This window comes from Elephas maximus, chromosome X (assembly GCF_024166365.1).
Source record: "Elephas maximus indicus isolate mEleMax1 chromosome X, mEleMax1 primary haplotype, whole genome shotgun sequence".
Taxonomy (NCBI): domain Eukaryota; kingdom Metazoa; phylum Chordata; class Mammalia; order Proboscidea; family Elephantidae; genus Elephas; species Elephas maximus.
In genome coordinates this window covers 129,812,309-129,829,450 of record NC_064846.1, presented here as the reverse complement: position 1 = coordinate 129,829,450, position 17,142 = coordinate 129,812,309, and the positions used below count along the sequence as shown (strand labels likewise).

At 41.6% G+C, this 17,142-nt stretch overlaps 1 protein-coding gene across 3 annotated transcripts in view; it reads right to left on the bottom strand.

Moving 5' to 3' along the window:
* Positions 1–4,907: 4,907 nt before the first annotated feature.
* The window catches only part of MAOB (monoamine oxidase B), a 185,425-nt gene continuing 173,190 nt past the window's right edge, over positions 4,908–17,142 (bottom strand). For all 3 annotated transcript variants that reach the window (XM_049871292.1, XM_049871294.1, XM_049871293.1), the window contains 5 exons: positions 13,019–13,076; positions 11,246–11,343; positions 7,849–7,960; positions 6,950–7,012; positions 4,908–5,910 (listed from right to left, as the gene is read on the bottom strand). In XM_049871292.1, the coding sequence (XP_049727249.1) occupies positions 5,758–5,910; positions 6,950–7,012; positions 7,849–7,960; positions 11,246–11,343; positions 13,019–13,076 (484 nt within the window). In that variant the 3' untranslated portion in view covers positions 4,908–5,757. The remainder of the gene's footprint in view (positions 5,911–6,949; positions 7,013–7,848; positions 7,961–11,245; positions 11,344–13,018; positions 13,077–17,142) is intronic.

The following is a 17,142-nucleotide window of genomic DNA, read 5'->3' as shown; positions in this document are numbered from 1 at the left end:
CTAGATTATCGTATTTGGTTACAAGGATTATTCTATTGTTGAAATGAGAAGTGAGAAAAATACTCTGAGGCTTTGAAATAGGACGTCTTTCTTAGTTTGGTGCCAAAGGGATCCTAACAGATTGGCCAAGAGACAAGATCCTAAGGGATGTGCAGTAATAACAGACAGTGACAGGCAGAAGACTAGCTAATGGAGCCAAATGGAGCTGAAGTTTGAAAGGAAGCGGATAGGAGTGCAGGGAATGTTGACAGAGGACAGAGCTCTCAGTTAGGTATGTTCCATGTCTATAGAAAAACTAGGGGCAGTGAGCAAGCAGGGGAAATCAGCCCCATTGTGGTGCCGAGTCTCATGGTATCCTAGAACATTGGTTATTGGTGTTGAGATGCCTCAGTAGTTCAAGTGACATAGCAGCCACCCTACTGTCACCTCCTCAGAATTGGGCATCATGCCCCCATTCCTGTGACTTGACCTGCCCTCTCCTTGTGTTCAATTTGTCTTCCACCTGTGCCACAGAAAGTCTTTGGGCCAGAACAACTCATGGGTCACTGGCCACTCTAGAGGGTTGTCTTTGACTCAGGAATCAACCCTAGTCCAATAGGTTGTGGCCAGGGTAATAGAGTCACAAAGCCTGGTGATCTATTCACAAGGATCCACTTCTGACCACTTTTCAAAAGGGAACCACAGGCATGGCAGGCAGTGTTTCATAGACACCTCTCTGACATTAGATCTCAGCAATAGCTGGGATTTATTCCATTTGGAATTTACACCAGTTGTGCAGCCTTGGAGATTCCAAAATGGGGCATGCTCTTTATAACTAAAATATCCCTGAGGCTGTCATATAAATAGATTGGATCCAGCATCTCTCTCCCTTGGACAAAAAAAAAAAAAAAAACAACTATATTGTGCTTCTCTCAACGGAATTGTTCTAAGTTGTATATTTACAGAATAGCTCTTGAGCAACACCACATCCACTCAGCCCATCTTTTTACTCCAGCTGTTGCCATGGCAACCAGATGGACAAGTTACTTCTTTACTTTCTGCCCTGTGGCTTCTCTGCCACCTCCGCATGTAATGCAATGGTAATGCAGTCAGCCGCTCTGATACAGGGATAAACCAGGAAGTGCTAGGATTTAACATTCTAGGGCAAACTTTGACCAATGATGGATAAATACTCCTCTCTTTGGTACCCCAGGTGATCTCTTCTGAGGTGCATTCTGCATGACTCGTCAGAGTGCCCCCAGCAGCACTGAGCCTCAGTAGCCCACAGGAGCGACAAGCTTGACAATACACCCTTGGGTCAACTTTCCCTCCTTCTTTATTTCACTTTTCCCAGTCTTCCACACTCCTGCTTCCTGGCATCACTTCCTCAAATATATTACCTGCCTAAAAGCCCCCATCTAAGGCTCTACTTTTTGGGAGGAACACAGGCTCAGACAACTTTCCAATGCCTTCGAATAAGGCATTCTTTCTTTAGTGAAGTTGTTCCTATGAGCCAGGAAACATGTCTTAGTCTCTAACTTGTTGGATTGATGCTAAACTTTCAAAGAGAAACATTGTTTCTTTTTATTCCAAGTACTTTATAAGCATCTTCTTTTCACCCTGATATATATCTTAGTACCAGAAAGCGAGTGGAGGCAGAGTGGCAGTCCTGTGAGCGAGGCTCAACTCCAGATTTCCAAGCCTTACTGTACCTTTGAACACATTATAACCCATTTGATCCCTTGGCTAAGAATCACCAGAGAAGGTCTTTGAAGATGTTTGCTCCCTCTCCAACTCACTAAATTAAACCCTCCATGGGTAAGGCTTAGAGCCCTGGTGGCGCAACAGTTAAGTGCTCAGTTGCTATCTGGAAGGTCAGTGGTTCTAACCCACCAGCTGGTTCCACAGGAGAAAAGACCTGGTGATCTACTCCCATAAAGATTACGACCTAGGAAACCCTATGGGGCAGTTCTTCTCTGTCATATAGGGTCACTATGAGTTGGAATCAACTCGATGGCACACAACAACAACGTGGGTAGGGCTCAGGCATATGGGTCTTTCCAACACATCCCAGTAATTCTGGTGTGCATCCCCAGTTAAGAATCATTGCTTTAAACCTTTCAGTCTACCCAAGAAGAAAACTAAATCCAGTCTGTTATTAATGCAAGCTCTTATAAAATATAATCAAAAACACAATTGATATTCTCAAAATGTGTGAGCAACAATGAAAACTGACTCTCTGCAAGAGCGCACAGAAGCATTCTGTTTACAAAGAGTGAGTATTATTATTCAATAATTCTAACAAAAATTACAGGAATCTTTCATTTATTCTTTGAGAATCTACGATGGCTTAGACAATATACGAGACATGAAGGATGAAAAGATGGATGGAAAAGAGTCTCTGTCCTTAGGGATGAAGGATAATAGGACCAATGTGTTGAATGGGATGTGAAGAAATTACAACTTTATTTTTTGTCTTCCACTGTTCCTTAAACTTGCTCAGTGAGGGGAATTTTCCCTCTGCCAGTGTCTGAAAACTCTGGCATGTCTATGACTTTACCAATCACTCTTAAATAAGAGACAATTGTATAATTTCTTTAAGTCACAAAGCACAGTCTTAATTCAGTATTTTGAATGTCCAACACTGTGCGATAGTCAAATCTCTGAATTTGATTTAGAGTTAAATCTTCTCCCCTCTCTCAGTTAGGGTCAGCTTCAGGGTCTTTTGTGCCGTCTTCCAGGGACATGTGGATGACTTTCCATCTCCTTCTCTTTGTCTTGCTTAGCTTGCCAATCATGGATTCTCTCACTTCATGGGCTGGGTATGAAAAAGGAAGACGGAAAGGGGGTTTCTGAACATTCGTACTTGGCTGAGCCTATTGTAAGATAGTTTCATATACTCTGGGCCTGGCTGTTAATGAGAGCTGACTCTTATTCAGTATAAGCACTTTCGTGAGTTTTCTTCCAGAGATTCTCATCCTGGCCCCTTCTGACCACCACAAGACAGGCAGTCTCTCTCCTTTGGCTGGTCAATTTTGATACCCACTCAGCTTCTCTTTCCAGTGGTCTCTGTGAGATCCCTCACTCTGTTCAGAGGCATCTTTAGCAGGATCCACTTTAGATTCCTGGGCGTGGGGGGGGGTGTTAAGTTCTCATAGGGGTCTCCTTGAAGCCCTTCTCACTAGATGTGGTATGAGAAGATAGCACTCCCACCCCTCTTTGGCATGGTTTGGACTCAAAGCAAAGAGCTCTCTTCACAAATCTACTCCTTAAAAAACCCCTTCCAACTCTTTTACACCCTCTAAACTGGTGAGAAGTTTCAACAGAGAAGAAACTGGTTTTCTAGTTTTTTCTTTGAAGTTTTCCATTCTTGTCTATCTCAGAACTCACCTTGGTAACTAATACCTATTGCATCTTGGCACCTCAGTCAAAACACGTAATTTACCATGCTGTCACAATTGCAGGAAACCCTGGTGGTGTAGTGGTTAAGTGCTACCGCTGCTAACCAAAGGATCGGCAGTTCGAATTCGCCAGGCACTCCTTGGAAACTCTGTGGGGCAGTTCTACCCTGTCCTATAGGGTCGCTATGAGTCGGAATCAACTCGATGGCACTGGGTTTGGTTTTCGTTTGGTCACAATTGCAATATCATGTGGTAAGTGCTGGAAGAGAAGTCTATGCACATGTCGTTGGGAGAACACAGAAAACGGGCCCAGTTGGAGGATGAGTGGTCTAGGAGATTCCTGGAGAAGGTGACGCCTTATCTGACTCTTAATGGGTGGGTTGGAGTTAGTGTTGTGATGCCTTTTGGGAGGACTTTTTTGAAGGGAATACTCAAGAAGACAAGCCTATACCAACATATTACTTCTTTGTTGTCATGTGCTGTCGAGTCGTTTCTGACTCACAGGGCCCTATAGGACAGAGTAGAACTGCATCATAGGGTTTCCAAGGAGCAGCTGGGTGGATCCAAACTGCAGGAGTTTTGGTTAGCAGCCTGGGCTCTTAACCGCTTCGCCACCAGGGCTCCATTACTTCTTTAAAGAGTTTAAAAAATCAAAATGGTTACAAAGTCTTAGTGGGTTCTTTAATTTCCTCATCTAGTCTCTAAGTGGAAACCCTGGTGGCGTAGTAGTTAAGTGCTATGGCTCTTAACCAAGAGGTCAGCAGTTTGAATCTGCCAGGTGCTCCTTGGAAACTCTACGGGCCAGTTCTACTCTGTCCTATAGGGTCGCTATGAATCAGAATTGACTCGATGGCAGTGGTTTTGGTTTTTTAGTCTCTAAGTTTCTTGTAAATTCGTGAACATAAGTGTCACTGTAAAATCAGAAACTCTCTACTATTATTGATTAATCCTAGAGGATTTTAAAAATTTCACTTATACTAAGCATAATAAGCTCTATTTTGTAAAGGAGAGCATGAGAATGGTCATTTGTAGATCTAAAATACATCTGATAAAAATTGACCTTGGGAGTCGAGAGGTATGAGTACTTTGAAATGATGATCTCATTTAAAAAGTAGTTCAAATAGGATATAACGGACTGTGAAACTTAGTTCTAAATTAATAAGTGGACCTAGTAAAAAGTTTTGCACTGACAAGGAATATGAAAGATCAACTGAAATATTATACTTAATAGTTCAAACATCTTGTCTATTAATATGTCAATTATTTAAACAGTTTTTTTGGGGGGGAGTGAAAGCAAGAGCTATGTCTTTTAGCATCCTTACTATATCATTCATAATAAATCATTTACCAAGTACTCACACACACGTGGCTCATGATAGATCACTCAATCAAACACATAAGTCATCTGGGCTTCGAGAAAATTTTTGACTAAATGCTTTAAAGCCACATTTATATGCCTAAGACTGGACCTTTATTTGATCTGTCAAAGCCTTGAAGTCATTACCCAAAAAGAAAAGACAGCATACATCTGGTTAATCAACTTTATTTTTAATTAATTACTGTTTACTGACCTTGTATCAAGACATAAGAATGTGAAAGGAAGAACAGATTCCTAGCCTCAAAAAAATAAAAATCAGCTGGAGACATACTGCACAAGACAGCAAGTCTTAAGAGTACATACTAATTAGTAGTTGAGTCGTGCAAGACTACTTAGTGCAGAGCAAGCTCACACAAAGGGACATGATCAGCAGCTGTGGCAAGACGTGGAGGAGGATGATTGGGGAATACATCCTGGGAGGTGAGAAAAGCAAAAGACCTGTTTTCTAGACCCCAAAAGACCAGTGGCTTATTGTGGATCTTGGCCAAATAAGTTCCACCTGTCTTGCCTACAGTTTGCTGAACTCTAAAATAGAAGGCCATGGATTAGATGGTCTCTAAGGTCTTCCAGCTATCACAATCCAGGATCCTAAGAACAAATGCAGAGAATTTGGGAAGGTGAGGATATTACTTGTAAGAGAAAGGACAAGCACAAAGCCACAGAGGTGGGAAAAAAGCTAGTTGTTTGTGCACAGGGCAAGGTGTATTGTAAAGAGCAAGGGCCTTAAACAAGCCTACTAAACTACTGTAATGATTTGGGGGGCAGTAAACTTGGAAATGGGTGAGACAGAGTTGGTGCTAGGCCTTAAAAGCGAGGCAAAGGACGATAACCAGGGATCAAAATGGAGAAAGAGACAATTGTGTTTCCTGTGGTCAGAAGTCTAACTTATCTTCATGCTCCCCATCTCACTTCATATTCTCTAAGTCTTTGTGGAACTTTATTGCAACCCCTTCCCCAAACCCACACACCAAAGAATGTGTGGTTACAGAGACCCTCTCTTCAGACCCGCACAAGTAGCCCCTTCTTGTAAGCCAGGAAGCAAACAGCAGTTGCTGAACAGATAGTGGTGAATCCAATCAGTCTCAGCAGGCCTGGCACAGAGGGCAGATGTCTCTCCAAGAAGGTCGTGGCAATGGGCAGTGCAGGCACATCCTAAGTTCAGAGAACATTTGGCATTAGCACAGAGCTTGTGCACTTTGTTCCAGAAAGTCTCTTTCCTACAGTTCTCAAACATGACCCACTCTAGCCATTGAACATCACCTTCCCTTCCTTATAACATTCACTCCCTATTCCCCCCCCCCGGGCCCTTGACTTGACTAATCCAGACTCATCCTTCAGGTCTCAGTTTCAACTTCACTTCCTCAGGGAGCCTTTCCTGAGCCCCCAGAATAGGACAGCCCCCTCTTTTTTACATTCTTCCACAGCATGCTTTTTTCATCCTACTTGCACTTTTTGGTTGTCATCTGTATTTCCCCATCAGCTGTTATTCTCTGTAAAATACTGCTGTGCCCTTCTGCAATGGCTAAGGCAGGTAGGTGTTCAATAAATATTTGTTGAGTGAATGCATCCATGGTCCACCCAGCCTACAATTCTATCTCTACCAGAAGCTCTAAGAGAATGACTTTGGACTTAAAAGGATAGAGGAATATGTTCAACATTTTTGACCCTCGTCATGTATAATGTTTTCACCCTGTGTTCTATGTATCCTTTCTTTCAGCCAGAAACACTTCCTGAGGTTTTATTTAAAAAATGATAGGTATATTAAAAATGTGTTTTTAATCTAAACATGCTCCATTTCACTCTACCCCTTTACCTCCAGCAGGAGATGCTGACATATACTTTTACTTCTTAACCCCTATCGAGAATCACCAGGTTAGATATTCACTCTATAGGCGTGTATTTAGTGAGCTAATATGCCTAGAACATTCTGACAAAAGTACCTCCACTCCACCAGAAAAAAAAAAAAAAGCTTTAATTTTTCTTAATAATTGGCAATGGATGTACTGGCTATGAATTTATCGAAGTTCTTCTAAATCTCTCACTCCCGCCCTAACCCATGGAACCTCCTTAAGCATTCACGGGTTGAGTCACTTAGGAACAGGTATGTGAATATATACAAGTGTGTTATTTTTTGCTAATAACTGTTTTTAGGGGAAAGAGATTTAAATTCATAAAATAAAATGTAGCCTACCTCAGACTCTGGTTCTGACTGGTATATTTCATCCTCTGGAATCTTCCCCATGGCATGCAGGATCTGAAATAAAAGAGCATCTTGGCAAATAGCAAAAGTGACACCATCTTTCTCTTTAAATAAAGGACTAACTGAATGTCTGTTAGTGATATCCATCAAAATCACAAGAGTAGAAGCCAAAGCAGTTCATTCAATATTTAAAAGGTTCCAAAAGGTCTTTCCTCTATGGTATAAGAAATTCCAACTATTAGGCTCACTGTAAATTTTAGGAGTTTTCAACACACCTTACAGCAGGAATGAGATCAGAGGAACTGTCAGGAAATAAATAAATGAATTCTGACTCCTAATAGAAACATATTTGGTTCTATAAGATTAGACCTAGGTTATCTGTCAATTGGAGTCCCTTAGTGGTACAAATAGCTAATGTGCTGGGCTACTAACACAAAGGTTGGCAGTTTGAGTTCACCCAGAGGCTCCTCAGAAGAAAAGTCTGGCAATATACTTCTGAAAAACCGGTCCTTAAAAAAAAAAATTTTTTTTTAAGGACCCTATGGAGCACAGTTTTGTACTCTGATACACATGGGGTTGCCATGAATCAGAGTCAACTTGACGACAACTGGTTTGATTTGTTTTTTGCTTTTTTTTTCTCTCTCAGTTATAGCCATGCTGATCTTTTGCCTAATGGGATCTCTTTATCTTGGGTGACATGTTAGATATTTTAATTATTACTTTTGGGTTAGGGTGTTCACTTTGCCTGAGACTACTGTTAAAATGATGTCTCATGGGTCTTCAGAGGGAGGCTACTGGGGAATTGACCTCCAGGATCTCATACATCTTTGATCTTCATGTCAGGCCCATGAGGTGCCTCCTTCCCCTTAGCCTGTGACCCTGGGCCTTACCTCTCGAGCTGCTCTCTCCCCAGCTTCCACAGCCCCCTCCATGTAACCACTCCAGTGTGTGGCAGTCTCGGTGCCTGCGAAGTAAATCCTGCCCACCGGCTGGCGGAGAACCCTTGGAGCAAAAACAAAAAGGTAAAAGTGGTCGGTCTCACACAGACAGAGAAGAGCCTTCCCACAAATATCAGGGCTAGTTTGTTAGTTCAGATTCTGGAATAATGGTCACTGGTTTCCTCCAGCCCTTGAATGATCCTTGCCATAGACAAAAATGGAATGAAAATCAATGCTTACTTGTGCCCCAAGAGCTTACAGGTAAAGAGACTGACATCAATGGAGGTAAACTATGTATTTGCTTCACATACATGAAGTGAGAGACTTTATGAATCTGGCCATGTACAGCTCCTTTTATGGCTCACCAGCTCTCGGCAAGGTGACATGTGCCCTCAGTTCCTCATTTGGTTATTCCATCAATGACCTCTGCAAGTCACTTCCTCTCACTCAGCTCTGGCTTCCTTATCTCTTAAAGTACACAGTTCAATGATTTCTAAGAGCTTTTACATCAGCAATATTTAACAAAGTTGTGAGTCTGATTATGGCTGCATAACTACGATTCATTGAGCATTGACCTTCTATGAGTGTTAAGACTTTTACTGAATGAACTTACAACAGTTATCATTTATTGGGTGCCAAATACTCTTCTAAGTACTTTAACCCTCACAACAACCCTATAAGGTCAATACTGTTATTATCCCCATTTTTCAGATAAGAATATATAGGTATAGAGACTTTGGTGGACGTAGTGATGCGCTGTCTAGAACCCCCTTCAAAAATGAAGCACCTGCCCAGTTGCTGACAGTGTGGTCAGAAGACAACTTGATGTCAGCCCTCTTTGGAGATTGCCTCCACTGAAGAAAACTGCCTCCTTCCAGCAGCAGTTGCATCCAGTGACTGATCATTATGGCCTGACACCCTCGCCCCAACTTGGGACAACTCTGAAGGGCCAATCAGCTCCAGAGCTCCCTGTAGCATCAGCTGAGACCTCCATTGGAACTGTGTTGCAGCCTAATTTCTCCCTCTGTCCACTTCTACTTCCTTCCTCCCCCCCTTCCACAGGTGTTGATCCCAAGGGCACTACCCAATAAATATCCTCCCTGCTATCCTTTGTTTCAGGGTCTGCTTCCTGGGGAAACTAATCTGCAACAAAGATGAAGTAATTTGCTCTTTGTCACAGCCAGTAAGTGGCAAAGCTGATATGTGAATTCGTGCAGTCTAGTTCCAGAGCCCACAATCTTCACCATTTTGCTATACTTCCTCTCTAAACCCAAAACCAAACCCACTGCCGTCGAGTCAATTCCGACTCATAGCGACCCTAGACTTCCTCTCTATAGTGCATTTTTTCTTTAATCCTTTTAAGAACTCTAGGACTGTTATTGTCCCATTTTACACATGAGGAACCTGAGGTTCAGAAAAACAGGGAGTGACTTGCTAAAAGCTGCATTGCTATAAAATAGCAGAGCCAGAACTTGAACCTGTTCTACCAGATGTCAAAGCCTATATTGTTGTCCTATGTGCTTTGCCTGGTGTATCATCATCACTCGTCAACACAGAGGACCACAAGCTACACAAAGGGACACAGGTGTCACAGCACTTGGCAGTCTGTCATTATCCTGAGAATAATACCACAAGGGAAGTGCTGTCAACCTGTCATTATTTATCCTATCCCGGGTTTCTATTATTTCTGATAAGTGACACCCAGAGCAAACATCTGTACTTCATCTTAGTCAACACTGCGTACCACTAGGCCTTTTATCAAAAAATCAAATGGGCTGCCTTGAGTAAGTGGGTTTTCCTTCACCTGCCCTTACTGTAGCCATTAAGAAAAAAGAGAGAGAAAATAGAAGACATAATATTAAAGAATATTAGAATATGGACAATAATACATAGAATAACCTGGAATTATCCATAGCCAGCATGGGCTAGACAGGAAAGGGTATTTAGGAAAACGACTCTTTGCAAGAGAAAGTAGATTTGCTTTCTCATGTTGACTAAACAATGCCGCTTTTTATCACATGTTCACTTTTTTTTCCAACAGTGGAAACTAGTTCAAAATTAGAAACTTCTGAGAAGCATGGCCAAACCCTAGAATTAAATACTAGAAGAGAGAAAAAAGACTCATACTTTTGTTAACAAATTGATTATTTATTGTCCATTGTATGCCATCTTGTACTTTCTCATACACCAGCTAAAGGAAGTAAAGTTCAGAGGAGAGAAGTGACTTTCCAGGGATGACAAAGTCAGTTATTGGTAGAGTCAGGACTAGAACACAAGTACTTTCACTTCCAGTCTAGACCTCATTTGGCTTCTATAATGCTGCATCCATGTTGGCACTTAAACAGTATGATTTGAGGACATTTTACTGAGTTCTCAACTCAGTATAAAGACACTTCTTCTGAAAATATTAATGAATCTTCTGATTATCTAAATTCCCATCTGTTATTTATTGAATCATGTCTCCCCAAAATATGTATTGAAATCCAAACCCCTATACCTATAGACGGAAACTCTGGTGGTGTAGTGGTTAAGAGCTATGGCTGCTAACCCAAAGGTCGGCAGTTCAAATCCAACAGGTGCTCCTTGGAAACCCTATAGGGCAGTTCTACTCTGTCCTATAGGGTCACTATGAGTTGGAATCAACTCGATGGCAATGGGTTTGTTTAGTTTTAGACACCTTTTTTTCTTTTACAGATATAATGTAATACAATTCCTTTCTGTCTATAGCACCATGTTTGTAATGTAATCCCTTTCCATAATGCAATCTAATGCTATGTGAATGAGGCCATATCAGTGTAGGGTGTATCCTAAACATAATCACTTCTGAGTTATGAAAAGAGCAGCTTAGACACAGAGACAAGAGAATACAAATGAGGAGAGACAGATACCACGTGAAGATCACCAAGGACTGAGGAATGCTAGAGGAGACAAGGATCTTCCCCCAGAGTTGACAAATAGAGAGCCTTTCACTAGAACCAGCCCCTGAATTTGGACTTCTAGGCTCCTGAACTGTAAGAAAACAAAACTTCTCTTTAAAGCCACCCACTTGTGATATTTCTGTTACAGCAGCACCAGAAAACTAAGACACCATACTTATGCTACAACCTTCTTTGGTTGTATTGATTGGGATTGTCCTTCCAGAGGAATTCAGAGTAAAAGGCACCACCATATTGTAGCATTACAATCACTGAATTCATGAGAATCAAAAAGTACAAAGGAAATTGGGGATTATTTTCTCTTTTCATTTAGTATTTATAAGAAACAGTGGGGAAGAGCTACTTGAAACTATTTAGAATTTGAATTCAGGCTCAAGGAATTCCAGTTACAGCTTAGCACACTTTTACGCTACCTTCCATATTGAGTCATGATCCCAGGGGGGAAGTAGGTCGTGTAGCAGCCCCCAGAGTACTGCTCCTCACACCAGTTCTTCTCTTCATAGTGGACAGGCTGCAAGGCAAAGTGACAAAAGCTGATGGAAGGTCAAAGGAAGCTAGCTCATCTAGAATAAATTGAACACAGGCTTCTCCAATAGACCCAATATATTTCTGAAATACCAAACCCATTGTCGTAGAGTTGATTCTGACTCATAGCAACCCTATAAGACAGTAGAACTTCCCCACAGGGTTTCCAAGGCTATAATCTTTACAGAAGCAGGCTGCCACATCTTTCTCCCGCAGAACGTCTGGTGGTTTCAAACCACCAACCTTTCAGTTAGCAGCCGAGCGCTTAACCACTGTACCACCAAGGCTCCTCCTATTTCTGAAATGGAGCCTCATTGTCCTTGTTTTTTTTTAAGATACGTCTTTGTGCAGGTCAATGTCCTTGGTAATAACCTCCTAAGAAATTCTGACTTTAGAAAGTTTTCTCACTTGGTTCATTCATGTCTTAGGTACAGTTCATAAACTGCAATAGTCTATTTCCATTTTAAAATCAATTTGACTTGTTAAGAACTTTTTAGTGCCTACTGGTTTGAAGAAAGATTTTAAGAAGGATTTATGCTTAGGTTGGCAGTTCAAAATCCACCAGACGCTCCTTGGAAACTCTATGGGGCAGTTCTACTCTGTCCTATAGGGTCACTATGAGTCAGGATCGACTCCATGGCGACGGGTTTGGGTTTTTTTTGGAGTGGTAGAATCAGGAAAAAGCAGAAAAATACACCCATCAAGGAAAAATGATTACCAGACTAATGTTTTTGGTGAAGTGAGCTTTCTTAAGGGAAGCATAGACAGACACATTTATGTTTATGGGATGTAGGCATTTCTGTTGCCAGTGGTACTTGGACACAACTATTGGTCTGAAAAATACATTTTTGCTATGAATGGGCAAAACATTAGCTGAGATTTTGCAAAACTAAACTATTAAAATAACTAAACATGAGCTTTATCATTAAGCATTATTTTGAAAAGATATAATCAAGTTTTAAGGTAAAAATGTTTGCTTAAAAATAGATTTTGAAAAAATATTTTGTTCAAAAATATTTTGATTTCATACCTGAACTTGGATAGTCATTTTAACACATCTTATTTGTAAGACAATGAAGCCTTGCCTAGGAGGTATAAGTGGCTCCAGACCTCTTGTGATGTTACCACACATCAAGCCCCAACTCTCTTTCCTCTGTACCTGAGGGCTACAACCACCTTGGGAGCATCCTTCTCTGGCTGTTTCCAACCAAACAGAAGAAAGATGTGACTTTATCTTTTACCTTTCTTTGCTTGCTGTAATTGCTTCCTTTGGCTGTTAACCAAAAGGCCAGCAGTTCAAATCCACCAGCTGCTACTTGGAAACCCTACAGGGCAGTTCTACTCTGTCTTATAGAGTCGCTATGAGTCTGAATCGACTCCACAGCAAAGGGTTAGGGCCCCATTTGCATAGGTGTAGACAGTTAGGGTGCTCTGTTGCTTACTGAAAGGTTGGAGGTTCAAGTACACCCAGAAGTACCTCGTAAGAAAAGCCTGGCCATCTACTTCTGCAAAAGCAGCCACTGAAAACCCTATGGAACACAGTTCTACTCTGACACACATGGGGTCAACTCAAGAGCAAATGGTTTTAATTATTCTTGCCAGACCTTTGAGGGCAAAGCAAGATCTTTCTACCTTAGGAAAGGGTAGAGAATCAGCCTTACCTGCAGAGCTTCTTGAGATCCCAGAACTTTTGCATAGAGCTCACAAAGTTTCTTCAACCTATTTAAGAAAAGACAAAGTGAGTCACCTATCCCCTCATACCAAATGACTCTGTGAGCCATTGCTTCCACTTTGACATTTCATCTTAATTTTTAAAAACAAGACACTTTGTTCTATTTGAAATGCTTTAAATTTGTGTGGTTGAAAACATTATTGAAGAAAACACACAGTGTTGTTTTGCCTGAATCACTGGGGGCACAGGGCAATTAGTTCATTCAAGAAAGCTCATTGTGTTCCTCCGAAGTGTCAGTCAACCTGCTAACTAGTGGAGATCCTGGGGGGATCAAGACATAGTCCGTAACCACCCTCCTTCTTCCTCTCCTCAGTCCACTGCAAGACAATGGGCACAGTGGAAAGAGTAGGGGGCAGGAAAAGCTTGGAATTTTGCTTCCACCTCTTAAATACTGTAAGACCTTAAGCAGCTTTTATTTCATCTACAATCTTCCATAAATTTTGCATTAATAGCTTAAAAGTGTGGTCGCCATCAGTTATATCAGCATCACCCAGGCACTTGTTAGCAATGTAAATTCTAGAGCCCCACTCTAGACCTACTGAATCAGAAACGAGAATGGCAGAAATCTGTCTTTTCGCAAACCTTCTAGGTGATTCTCAAGTTTGGGAACTACCGATATAAAGAATATAAAGTTCCCAGCCCAATAACTGGTACATAATAAAGGCTCAGTAAATTGTAGCTCTTAAAAAATTGATTCTAATGGGGGAACGGGAAGTAAACCAACAGTTATAATTAGTCACTTAAGGTATTATAAGTACTATTATAGAGATTAAGGCGCTCTGGTGGTGCAGTGGTTAAGTACTTGGCTGCTAATGGAAAGGTCAGGGGTTTGAACCCACCAGCTGCTCCATGGGAGAAAGATGTGGCGGTCAACTTCCATAAAGATTTATAGCCTTAGAAGCCCTATGGGCAGCTCTACTCTGTCCTATAGGCCGCTGTGAGTGGAAATCCACTCGATGGCAATGGGTTATTATAGAGATTACAGTTATTTGATTTTGATTTTTTACAGAACATTGATGCTGAAAGGGGTATTATCTAGAATTACGCCAATGCTTTTCAAAAGTGTTATTATTATTTTAAATTCAGGAGCTCTTTCTATAAACAAAGGTGTCTGAGAATGCTTAATCCCCCTCCTTTTCCCTCCCTTCCCTCCTTCCCCCTTCTCTCCTCCCTTTCTTCCTTCCTCCCTCCATTCCTACCTTTCTTCCTTCCTCCCTCCCCCCTCTTTCGTTCTATCCTTCTCCCTCCTCTCCTCCCTCTCTTCCCTTCTTACACCCTTTCCTTTCCTCCTTCCTCCCTTTCCTCACTCCTTCCTTCTCTCTTTCCTCCCTCCCCTCTCCCTCCCTTGCCTTGTTTCTTCCTTTCCTTCCTTCTTCCCTTCCCTCCTCCCTCCCTCTCTCTCTCCATTCCTCCTTCCTTCTCTCTTTCCTTATCTTCCTCTCTCCCTGCCTCTTCCCCTCTTTTCTTTCTTTATAATTTGTTTTTACATTAATGCAATAGTTTGTCACAAGCAGAGGGGTCGAAAAAGAGCAAAGAAATAGAATTAAATCCAGATATAAAACCAAATACATAAAGGGATTTAGAATTCATAAAGGTGAGCATTTTAAGTCAGTGAGGAAAGAACGGGTTATTTAATAAATGGCACTGGGACAAACGGCTATCCATGAAAGAAATAAAGCTGGATTCTGACATTACTTCTTACATAAAATATATTTCAGAAAGGTCAAAGATTTACACATAATAGATGGAACCATGAAAGTAATGGGGAAATTAATGATTTAATAATTTTAGAATAAGAAAGATCTTTCTAAGCATGATAGATCATTGCGAAGCAATGATGGAAAAATAAATTTGGCTACATAAAAGTTAAAATTCTATTATAGTAAAAAATGAATAAGACATAAACATGATCAAAAGACAAATCCAGAAAATATTTGCAACACATATAACCAAGAACTAAGTTTCTTGACATAGAAAAATTTTTACAAATCAATTCTTAAAATGACAAATCCACTCCCCTTTATTTATTCTCATCCTTCGACAAATATATTTTACAGACAAGTCTTTCTGGAAGAAAGATCAGACTGTCACATTGAGAAGAAAGTTGTCCTAAGATGCCCCGTGAGATGAGTGTTTTTCATATTGAAATGGCAGCCTGATTAGAGAGTACAGGTGGCCTCTGAAACTCTCCTTGAGAAGAGGGCACTGCAGCCAGAGCAGACTTTTTCTGTTGTGCTGCTATGACCCGAGTTAACACATCTGAGAGCCAGAATGAGCTAAAGACATCTCCAAGGTGACTCCTTGTCCTCAGCAGTAACTTACTGGTTATAATCCTTACTCTTGGCACCTGTGATGGTTAATTGTATGCATCATTTAGCTAGGCTATGTTGCCTAGTTGTTGGTCTAATACTAGTCTAGATGATGCTATGAAGGTATTTACATGTGATTAACACAACTTTACAATCAGTTGATTTTAAGTAAAACAGATTATGCTCCATAATGTGGGTGGGCCTCGTTCAATCAGTTGAAGCCTAATTTAAGAGCAAAAACTGAAGCTTCCCAAGGAAGGAAGGAATTGGGCCTCTAGATTGACACACAGAAATCATGCCAAGTTTCCAGCCTACTAGCATGCCCTAGAAATTTGAGCTCAGGACTGCAACATCAACTCTTAACCTGTATTTCCAGCCTGTTGGCCTGCTCTACAGATATTGGACTTGCCAGACCTTACAATCGTGTGAGCCAGTTCCTTAAAATAATTCTCGATCTCTCTCTCTCTCTCTCTCTGTTTCTCTCTCTCTCCCTCCCTCTCCTTCTCTATCTCTCTCTTTGTGTGTGTGTGTGTGTGTGTGTGTATCATACTGGTTCTGTTCCTTGGGAGAATCTGATACAGAACCTCTTTGTGATAGAGACAATGACTATGCTCTTATCTCTTCATAACAAGATGCAGAGGCACTGTGTCTGCAAATGATTTACCCAGGTGCATGTACCCCTGACCTAAGTGGCTACCCCAACACCTCATTGTTTGAAGGAGAGAGCAGTGATCCCCACGGTTATATAACAAGCAGTGCCTAACCTCCATCTGGGGCCTTGGTGGCGCAGTGGTTAAGAGTTTGACCTAAGCACTCAGCTGCTAACCAAAAGGTTGGCAGTTTGACTCCACCAGGCGCTCCTTGGAAACACTATAGCACAGTTCTACTCCTGTCCTATAGGATCACAATGAGTTGGAATCAACTCAAAGGCAACAGGTTTGGTTTTGGTTTTAACCTCCATCCAAATGGGCTTTGGTGGAGTATATTTTGCAGATATGAGTTGAAAATGACCGTTCTTCATTTAATCATTAATAAAAAGTTATCGAGTACATATTATGTTCCAGGCACTGTTCCAGGCACTGGAGATCCAGCCGTGAACCAACAAGGCAAAACTTCCTACGTTCATGCACCTTATATTCTGGTGGGGACATTTTTTAAAATAATTTTTATTGTGCTTTAAGTGAAAGTTTTACAAATCAAGTCTGTCTCTTACACAAAAACCCATATACACCTTGCTACACACTCCCAATTACTCTCCCCCTAATGAAACAGCCCACTCTCTCCATCCACTCTCTCTTTTCATGTCCATTTCACCAGCTTCTAACCCCCTCTACCCTCTCATCTCCCCTCCAGGCAGGAGATGCCAACATAGCCTCAAGTGTCCACCTGATCCAAGAAGCTCACTCCTCACCTGCATCCCTCTCCAACCCATTGTCCAGTCCAATCCATGTCTGGAGAGTTGGCTTTGGGAATGGTTCCTGTCCTGGGCTAACAGAGGATCTGCGGGCCATGACCACCGGGGTCCTTCTAGTCTCAGACCATTAAGTCTGGTTCTATGAGAATTTGGGGTCAGCATCCCACTGCTCTTCTGCTCCCTCAGGGGTTCTCTGTTGTGTTCCCTGTCAGGGCAGTCATCAGTTGTAGCCAGGCACCATCTAGTTCTTCTGGTCTCAGGATGATGTCGTTGCTGGTTCATGTGGCCCTTTCTATCTCTTGGGCTTGTAATTGCCTTGTGTCCTTGGTG